Source organism: Macrotis lagotis, chromosome X (genome assembly GCF_037893015.1).
Source record: "Macrotis lagotis isolate mMagLag1 chromosome X, bilby.v1.9.chrom.fasta, whole genome shotgun sequence".
Classification (NCBI taxonomy): Eukaryota; Metazoa; Chordata; class Mammalia; order Peramelemorphia; family Peramelidae; genus Macrotis; species Macrotis lagotis.
Genome location: NC_133666.1, coordinates 311,742,253 through 311,752,485, shown reverse-complemented (window position 1 = coordinate 311,752,485; position 10,233 = coordinate 311,742,253). Strand labels below are relative to the sequence as shown.

At 38.2% G+C, this 10,233-nt stretch overlaps 1 protein-coding gene across 1 annotated transcript; it reads right to left on the bottom strand.

Annotated features, from left to right (window-relative positions):
- Positions 1–828: 828 nt before the first annotated feature.
- ATP5F1A (ATP synthase F1 subunit alpha) lies at positions 829–8,842 on the bottom strand. The gene is made up of 12 exons (XM_074199965.1): positions 8,736–8,842; positions 7,269–7,347; positions 4,792–4,961; positions 4,022–4,195; positions 3,774–3,940; positions 3,441–3,589; positions 2,958–3,109; positions 2,609–2,833; positions 2,067–2,174; positions 1,818–1,962; positions 1,190–1,340; positions 829–1,055 (listed from the first exon to the last, which is right to left on the bottom strand). The coding sequence occupies exons 1-12, from the start codon at positions 8,793–8,795 to the stop codon at positions 974–976; spliced, it is 1,662 nt and encodes a 553-aa protein (XP_074056066.1). The 5' UTR covers positions 8,796–8,842; the 3' UTR covers positions 829–973.
- Positions 8,843–10,233: the final 1,391 nt, after the last annotated feature.

Sequence of the window (10,233 nt, the reverse complement as noted above, 5' to 3'; positions counted from 1 at the left end):
TTTTTCTGCTTTCTTCCCTCCCTTTGCATCTGATTCTTCTTTCACATCATTAATAGGGATCTGTTTTTAGCAAGGTTATAAATGTAAAGCCTTTATCAGAAGCAAGGGGAAGGGAGAAAAATGTAAAACTCAAAACCTTGCAAAAAGGATTGGTAAAAAAAAAGATTGCATATAGTTGGAAAACAATTTAAAAAAAAAAAGAAAAATGGTGAGTAGAGGATATTAGCTAGGTTGTAAGACTGTGATTGGGGAGGATGATGGCACCCTCAACAGCAATTGAGAAGTTACAAGCTGAATTTAACATGTCCAATTTGCAACTTGAAATATGAAACTAGAGATCGGGAGAGAGCTCAGTTTGAGAACTTTTGAGAATCATTTGTATAGAGATAACTGAATACAATAATATAAATGGAAAGGAGAAGGTTCAGAACAGATTTGAGTGACTGCAAGATGGTCTGTATAAAAATCTACCAAGAGATTGAGGGGTAAGAAAAGTAGAACTAGAACACTGCCACAAAAAAAAATCAAAAAAGAACATGAAGAGAAAATGTCATTTGATTTGACAATATACTATACAATAGTCTTTTTCCTTTTTTAGGATTTTTGCAAGGCAAATGGGGTTAAGTGGCTTGCCCAAGGCCACAGAGCTAGGTAATTATTAAATGTCTGAAGCTGGATTTGAACTCAGGTACTCCCGACTCCAGGGCTGGTATTCTTTCCACTGTGCCACCTAGCCGCCCATGGAGAGCAATCTGAATTGAATGTGATGAGAATAATTATTCTAATTATAGTTTAAATTCCAGAAATAACTTCAATAACTACAAGACATTAACACGGAACCTTTTATTCATAGTGGAATTTCTGTACATTAGATGCAAGAGTGCATTATTAAAGTTCTATAATGAATGGAACCGAATCACTAGAAGAAACATTGACAAAAAAAAAAATGACAGGTGATAAAATTCATGGGAGTTTAAGGTTCAAAACCAGCCAAGAAGTTTGTGACAATTTCCTTCAGTTTTGCATCCGACTGTTCCGAGATCTTTCCATCAGTCCTATAGACAAAAAAATAAAAAACACCACTGTAATTTCTAACCTAGAAAAAAATTTTCACTTAAATTTGCTAAATATTTCATTTTGTTAAAATGAAAAAATTAAACCTTTTCTCTTCTATTATCAAAGGTCATACCTGATATTACCCAAGAGGGACTGATGTTGGCTGATGACATGAGCTAAGAAAGCACTCTCAAATTTGGTGATTTTGCTGGGCTCCAATTTGTCCAGATACCCTCGTACACCAGCATAGATGACTGCTACCTGTTCTTCAATTGCCATAGGAGCTGAAAACAAAGTCAAAATTTTGAAGTCTACTTGGACCTCAGATATCATATCATTATGCCAAAATCTAAGAAATTCATTACTACTCTTGGTTATAAAGTGTAGTCTTACATATTATCATCATCTCTTCTATCATCTATCTGAAAAAAAAAGCCGACACTGTTTTCTTTTGAAAATTAAGTTTTTATCATAAGCAATATGAAAATCAACATATTCATAAACTAACTTCAAAAAAATTTATAACCTGACACATAACCACTACTTTTCTTTAAGCATTATTAACTAAATCAAATCAATATGGCATATTGGTAAAAGGGCTGGATTTGGAATGAAATCTGGGTTTAACTGCCATACCCTGTGTGCCCTTGAACAAGTAACCTCATCTGTAAAAATGAAGTGGTTGAATAAAAACAACTCAATTCCTGTTCTCTACTGGCTTTTAGATCCTAGCTACAACAAAAACAAGAGGTACAACTCACAATACTGTCCTTGTTTCAGCAATTCAGTGAGACGAACACCACGACTCAGCAGTTGTTGAGTAGCAGCATCTAAATCAGAACCAAACTGAGCAAAAGCTGCCACCTCACGATACTGAGCCAACTCTAATTTCATGGTACCTGCCACCTAGAGTGCAGAAAGTAAACATGGATGAGGTTCTTTCTTAAACACAAATACTAATTTAAACATTTCTGCACTTTGTTAATTTTACAACTGTGACATAAAATTACCTGCTTCATGGCCCTGGTCTGAGCAGCTGATCCGACACGGGACACAGACAGACCAACATTAATGGCAGGGCGGATACCTTTGTAGAACAATTCTGTTTCCAAGAAAATCTATAAATGAGAAAGGTTAAATTACTGACAGTGACAAATACAAAGAAATTTAGTAAAATGTTTTAAGAACTAAATTCTCAAAAGCTTAAAACCAGTATTTCTAAAAAGAAAGGTTTAGGATTTCCCAGATCATAGTTCCAGAACTATTGAGGGGATAGACTCAATGTCATACACTGAGCCTGTGCTCTTTTCCACCATACTATTATCTGGATCATGACAACCTTTCCTAAGTTTCTGTTTCTTCATTAAGGCTGGAATGAATAGTTTCTTACCCTAAAGCCTACCACCCTGTCAAAAATCACAATATACTAGAAGAAATATGGAAAAGATAACCAACACTACCCTGTTAGCAAGGATTTTTTTCAATGTGAGAATTACTAGCTTAGAATTAATAACTATTACCTATCAAACTATTTACTGTGGTTAATAAATACCTGTCCATCAGTGATGGAGATGACATTTGTTGGAATGTATGCTGACACATCACCAGCTTGTGTTTCAATGACTGGAAGGGCAGTCAAAGAGCCACCTCCAAAAGTGTCATTCATTTTGGCTGCTCTCTCCAGCAAACGGGAGTGCAAGTAGAACACATCACCAGGATAAGCCTCACGACCAGGGGGACGACGGAGCAGCAGAGACATCTGGCGGTAGGCAACAGCCTAGTATATGTAGAAAATAGTATGTAAAGACAGATATATTCTTCAAAATCAGGTTAAAAACAATCAGCCGATATTCAATACCACCCCCTTCAACATTCCCGTTTTAAAATTAAATTCACTCAACCTGTTTGGACAAGTCATCATAGATAATTAGAGCATGTTTGCCGTTATCTCGGAAATATTCTCCCATAGAGCAGCCAGAATAAGGAGCCAAGTACTGAAGTGGAGCAGCATCAGATGCAGTGGCAGAAACCACAATGGTATATTTCATAGCATCTGAAGAGAAAAAGTAGTTTCAGATTTCAAATAATTATCATTTAAAAATGAGATCCCACAAATTGTGAAAGTTCCCAAAATACATCAACTTAAGAGATTTGTAATTCAGGACTCCTCAAATTAAATGTCAAATTATTTTATGAAAAATCATAAGGCCTTATCTTCTGTAAAACTATGATTAAGTGCTTCAGATTTGTAGAAATGGTTAGTTCTTTTATGGAATTAAAAGTTCCCTCAGATATCTCTGAACAAATTTTTAAAAAATTAAATATTTCAAGTGCAATTTTAGTCATTTTAAACAAAAATGATCAGCATTAAGGTCTCTTAATACCTGCATCTGTAAGTCTCTTCACAAGCTGAGCAACAGTAGATCTCTTCTGACCAATAGCAACATAAATACAGTAAAGCTTCTTCTTTTCATCAGTTCCATCATTAAAGCGTTTCTGATTGATGATTGTATCAATAGCAATTGATGTTTTGCTAAAACAGATTAAGTTAAACAGTCAGAAAAGGTGTCTCAATCCACATTCTACTAGCTACCAACTATTTAAATCTTAAATACACCTATTATCCTTCTCTAAAGAATTCTTTTAAAGTTGAATATAAGGCATGTCCTTTTGGAGGAAAAAACCATTAACATTTAACATTATTACTGAATCCTTACCCAGTCTGTCTGTCACCAATAATCAGCTCACGCTGACCACGGCCAATTGGTACCAAGCTATCCACAGCCTTAATGCCAGTCTGCATGGGCTCACGCACAGAGATTCTAGGAATGATTCCAGGGGCCTTCAGACCAACTCTTCGACGAGTTTTAGAACCAATTGGACCCTTTAAAAGAAAGAATTATTACTAAGAAATGTTTTGACACCCTTCCCACTAACTTAGTTGTTTAAACAATTCTAAATCTACCTTTCCATCAATGGCATTGCCCAGGGCATCTACAACACGGCCCAATAGCTCTTCACCAACAGGAACATCCACAATGGCTCCCGTTCTCTTCACAATATCTCCTTCTTTAATCAATTTGTCATTACCAAACACGACAACACCAACATTATCCGGTTCTAAATTCAAGGACATACCCTAAAATAAATATATAACCAAAAGACTAATAAATGCCATGGGGATTTTAAAAGACTCCATAATCCACAACAGTTCACAGACTAACCATGCAAAATAAAATTTATCTTAGATGTATTCAAGGAGAAATAAACAAACCATGTTTCTCCAAATCATTTGCAGATAACTATTTAACTACTGGCATCTGTATAACTTTGTTATTTTCTGTCCTGGTAACTGGTGAAGAAGAATTTTTTTAAAAGACAGAAGAAAAAACTCTTTTTAGAGCTTTAGCTTTGTATCTAGCCGATTTCTGAAGTTAATGAAAACTGTCATCATATTTCATGCAATTTTTCAACATTCAACTAAATGTTGAATTTGGCAAATTTATTAAAGAAATTAGAATTATCAAGCTAAGAGGAAGAAAATAGTAATAGCTGACTTCCCCAAGTGCTAAGCCCTAATTCACTGTTACTATCTAATACTGAGTGATTGGACTGGCTCCTCAATCACATTCATACAATGAATGAAAATAGTAAATACAAAACTCAACCCCCCCAAAGTTCTAAAGTAGTCTAAAAAAAGACATTTGTAACTTGCCACAAAGAAAAGCAATTTACCTTTAGGCCCGAAGAAAATTCCACCATTTCTTCTGCCTGAACATTCCTTAGGCCATGTACACGGGCAATACCATCACCAATAGACAGAACTCGTCCAGTTTCTTCAAGGTCAACAGAGGTGTCAGCTCCCAAAATACGTTCTTCCAGAATAGAGGACACCTCGGCAGTGCCTATGGAGAAAGTACAGTAACATTATGTATTCATTTTTGGCTTCTTAAAATCAAAATGCTTGCAATAAATGAAATTCAATGCAAATCAAGTTAGGAAACAAAAGAAAATAAAATCCTTCAAGAAATTAAAAATACTCTCCCTCTTCTATTCCTTGTATATTTTCGTCATTATGGGAACCAACTTATCTTTGGAAATTATATTCTGCCAAGTTATTTCTGTTCTCAGTTTACCAAATCAGAATAGAATTAGGATAAAATATGAACCAATACATGGTTTGTTTTTAAATGCCTTTTTATACAAATGATGCCTTTCCACAACTTCTATATACTTCTCCACAAAAGTAACTCAAGCAAGCTTTGAAAATAAGCCTTAAAAGAGGAATGAAATCATTTAATTCCATATGAGAGGCTCAAGAATTTACATTTATTTTGGAGGGGATAGGGGAAAAGTGGGGTACTACTAAAGAACTCTTGGAATTGTAAATTGATTCTACCATCCTGGAGAGCAATTTGGAACTACGCCCAAAGAGCTATAAAATTGGGTATACCCTTTGCTTTAGCAATGTCACTACTAGATCTGTAGCTCAAAGAAATCATTAAAAAAGGAAAAAACACCTACATATACAAAAAAAAATTTTATAATAGAACTTTTTGTGGTAGTAAAGATTTGGAAAATGAGGGGACACTCATCAAATCGAAAATGGCTAAGCAAATTGTGGTATATGAACATGGAATACTATTTGTTCTACAAGAAATAATGACCAGGCAGATTTCAGAAAATCCTGGAAAGACTTAAATGAACTGATGCTGAGTAAAATGGGGAGAACCAGAATATTTGATATAGAAACAGCATGTGATGATCAGATCTTCTCAACAATAGAGACCAAAGTCAATTCCACATCCTGAGAAAGAACTATGGAGTTTGACAACAGACCAAACTTTCACTATTTAAAAATTTGTTTTTGGTTTTTTTCTTTTGCTGGTTCTGATTGTTTTCATCATGTGACTAAAATGGAAATATGCTTAACATAATTATACATGTATAACATATAACAGATTACTTGCTCTCTGGGGGTAAGAAAAATAGAACTAAAATCTTATAAAATATGAATGTCGAAAACTATCTTCGTGTGAAATTTTAAAAATTCAATTTTTAAAAATTTACATTTATTTAACACAGAAGACTTGTCAGCTTCAACAAAAACAAGTCAAAGAGGTTCAAATGAAAGGAAATTTTAGAGCAAAATTCTGGATGATAGTTATGACATAAGTTATCTTTCAAGTTCTCTTTATTCCCTTATTCTTTTAATAACCTTAGTTCTTTAAATTCTCTAGATCTCAATTATCTTCTGTCAGAACATATTAGACTATATTAGAATCCAAAAAATACAACCCTATGGAGTACATAACTATAGGAAACTTGCATAAACTAAGAATATAAACTGATTTCAGTAGTAACTAGACAGCTCAGCTAAAAGGTAAATTAGAAAAATTACAAATTGAAATTCCAACAGAAAAATTTAAACATTAAGAATCTAAATTATCATCAATACTACCTTGAGGAAGACAGCCCCAAGCATCTCAGTTACCTCACCAATAAAGTTCTTCTATCTATTTTATAAGGTGGTTATGACCAAGTAATTGAAAAATCTATTATTTATCAGCTTTTTACAATGTATTCATCTGAAGGTACTAACTTTGATTCACACTAAAAACTTTTAACAAGGAAACAAAATAATCAGTCAATAAGCGTGCATTAAGCTATTATGTCAGACACTATATTAAGCACTGTGGATTCAAGAGGTAAAAAACAGTTGAAAAAATTCTAATGCATTCAACCATTTACTAAACCTCCGAAAAATTTAAAGGGTGGAGGAAAGGAGACAACAATCAATCAAAATCAATTATTTATTAATCACCTACCAAATACCAACAATAAAACAATTTCTGCTCTCAGAAAACTTATATTTAATCCAAGGAAACAAGATAATATGAGTGTTCATACAAAATAAAAAAAGTAATTTGTGAGATTTTGGGGGGGGTCAGGAAAGGTCTATATAGAAGGTGCTACCTGAAGTTGGGCTCTGAAGAAAAGTAGATATTGCAGGTAGTGGAGGTGAGGAAAAAGTGGGGGTGGATAGTTTGTGCAAAGGCATGGAAAGGAGACAAAGCAGCCTAAGCAAACAACTTCTCAAAAAAATGCTCCACAAGATTTTTAAAAAAACCTCTCAAATAAATACTTCTCTTTCTTGAAATGGTTTTAAGGTAGTCTTTATACATGCCATAAGAATATAAATTTGAACATACCAGACTTCTGCAGGTGCTTGTTAGAGGAATGGATATTCCTTGTAGCAACAAAGGCTGCCCCCAAGGCATTTCTAGAGACCTGGGCCCAAAGGAAAATATTCAATATGTATCAATATCAGTCTCAATTTAAAGTTGCCAAGATTTTGTGTGTATCTTCAACCTCATTTGGATGTGAGAAACTCATTTGAACAGATCGATTTTGTATTTAATAAAATCTCTTAATTTACTGAACTCACTAGTGGGGTAATTGCTCAGAAAGACATCACTAAATTTTTTTTTGCTGCATAAAGAGAGGAACTTCAGATTTTCTGGGCAGCCTATCATAATGAGGGGGCTGGAACCGGGAGTTTAGGAAGATCAGGGTTCCAAATCCTGCATTCGACAATTATTAGCCCTGCAACCACATGTATTTCTCTTTTGTGAGATGAAAACGATATCCTAATATGATTGGTCACGGGTGAGGCTAAGTCCTAAGTTTGAGGTAGCAGGTAACAATAATTGCCTTCCTTTCCATTCAAATAATATCGCATAAAAGAAGGGAATGCAGTCTAGACTTAAATTATTTCCTAGTTCACTCTACAGGAGGAATTATAGTCATAATACTGCAAGGGACTAAACCATAATGACCTTTAAAGGTTCTTTCAGCGGATGCTCTTCATTCAGGGGTCATAACTCCACGACTAAAAAGGGCTTAAGATATCCGATCCAATGCCCTCATAATTTAGATAAGCGGTTAAGCGACATGCTCAAGGTCATACAAATGGCACAACTGGGATTTGTACTTAGGTCAACCACGACAGCCCCTCCTCACCCTCAGAATCTTGCAATTAAAAAAAAAATTAAATTTCCAGTCTTGCTTGTGCTACTTAATAAGATTTCTGGCCCCAATGGTTTAATTGCAGAATTGCACGTAACCACTGCAGGCAGCACCTTAAACCTGCAATGTCATTGCCAATTTATAAGCTCGCGGAGAAACCAATGAATGGCCTGCCGGCTCTCACCCCGGCGAGAGGGCAGTAGGTCCTCGGTCGTTCTGAAATTCAAGGCAGGGAGGAGCCATGGCCTGGCCCCGCTGACCTTCAAACCCACCGCGCCATCCCTTTCAGCACGCCGGGCCCCTGACCTTGGAGAAAAGGCGCGCGCGGGGGCACAGCCGGGGAGGGCCGGGGCCGCCCCGGGGGAGGTCTGACCTTCACGCCGGCCGAGGCAGCTCCCCGCGCGGGCTGCAGGCCGGGCCGGGCCCGGCCGCCACGCCCCTGGCCTCTCCCCAGGCCGCCGCGTGCTTCCTAAGGGCTCCGAGGCCGCACGCGGCGGGCGTCCGCCCGGCCCGGCCCGGGGCCTCTGCAGGACCGCCGGCAAGATGGCGGCCCCCGCCCCGGGCCGTCCCGCGCCGAGCCCGCAGCTGCGCCGGCAATCCCCGCATCCTTCCCTCCCTTCAGTCCGCGCCGGGCTCCGCAACGTGCTCACCAGCCCGGCTTGGCGGGGCAGGGCGCGGGCCAAGGCAGCGGCGACGCGGACAGACAGCATCCTGGCAGCTCCTCCTCTGCGCTCCTGTGCGGCCGCTGCCTCCGGACTGACTGGGACAAAATGGCGGCGGCGCCGGAGAAGGTCAACTCGGCTCGCCCACCTGACCCGGAAGCACTCCCTCCTCCGAGCCTTCACCTCGTCTAATTTTATCTCTGTCCTTCGGGATCCTCCCCCCCCAGCGCCCCTTGACGGCCGTCGCTTTTGTGCGTCGACCTCTTCCTTCCTCCCGCAACCTCGGCCTCGCGGTTCGCAAAGAGGCAGTTCCGCTTTCCGAGGCGACCTCTGAGGGGCGTTGACCGGGACTAGGACCCCGCTGACCCGGAACACCAGCGCCGAGCCGAGCGGATGAACGGGGTTATCGGGTTCGAGCCTGCGGCGGGGTTCCTTCAGAGCGAATCCCCTCCGGCCTGAGGGGGAAAGAATCTAAGTCCTTAAAAACACTTTATTTATTCTTATTTTTGTACAAAGGATGTTTTTTCCCTTAAAAAGATTGTTTATTTATTTGTTTATTATTTTTGTACAAAGGATTTTTTTCCCTTAAAAGCATTGTTTATTCTTATTTTTTGTACAAAGGATGTTTTTTCCCTTAAAAACATTGTTTATTTGTTTATTCTTATTTTTGTACAAAGGGTTTTTTTCCCTTAAAAGCATTGTTTATTCTTATTTTTTGTACAAAGGATGTTTTTTCCCTTAAAAACATTGTTTATTTGTTTATTCTTATTTTTGTACAAAGGGTTTTTTCCCTTAAAAGCATTGTTTATTCTTATTTTTTGTACAAAGGATGTTTTTTCCCTTAAAAACATTGTTTATTTGTTTATTCTTATTTTTGTACAAAGGATTTTTTCCCCTTAAAACAATGTTTATTTATTCTTATTTTTGTACAAAGGATGTTTTTTCCCTTAAAAACATTGTTTATTTGTTTTTTTATTCTTATTATTGTACAAAGGATTTTTTTTTCCCTTAAAAACATTGTCAACAGTCCAGAGACTGTGGATGAGACAGTCAGTCCTTTCAGAGTCGGGGAACTTGGGCTTCACCCCATCCCGGACGTCTGTCCCACACGGAATCTTGGTCTAGCCCGGCCTTGGGTTTCCTGAGTGACCTGCAAGGTCCTTTCTGCCCCTACAATCCTTACACAGGCCCAAGAAATCTGCCGCTTCCCTTGACAAGCTCAGCCTTCTCTAGATATAGCTGATTAACTGCTAAATTCTACAGCTAGGCCAGTCTTCACGAGTCCAAATATGGTCTCAGACAGATAGGTGTGTGACCTTGGGCAAGTCACTTAAGCCATTGGCCTCAGTTTCCTCATCTGTAAAATAAAATGGCAAACGCTTCCAGTGTCTGACAAGAAAACCCATAATAGGGTCATGAAGTTTCTGACGCTACTGAGACCATATGCCTGACCTACCTCCACCTGATCACCAAATCCCAACTTTTT

What these genes read in the sequence shown, in the direction of transcription:
- ATP5F1A (XM_074199965.1), bottom strand. Translation starts at nt 8,795, where the DNA reads ATGCTGTCTGTCCGCGTCGCCGCTGCCTTGGCCCGCGCCCTGCCCCGC. An exon ending in TGCCCCGCCAAGCCGGGCTG is followed by an intron (nt 7,348 to 8,735) that starts GTGAGCACGTTG and finishes CTTTGGGCCCAG; the next exon opens with GTCTCTAGAAATGCCTTGGG. An exon ending in ATTGGTGACAGACAGACTGG is followed by an intron (nt 3,590 to 3,773) that starts GTAAGGATTCAG and finishes AATCTGTTTTAG; the next exon opens with CAAAACATCAATTGCTATTG.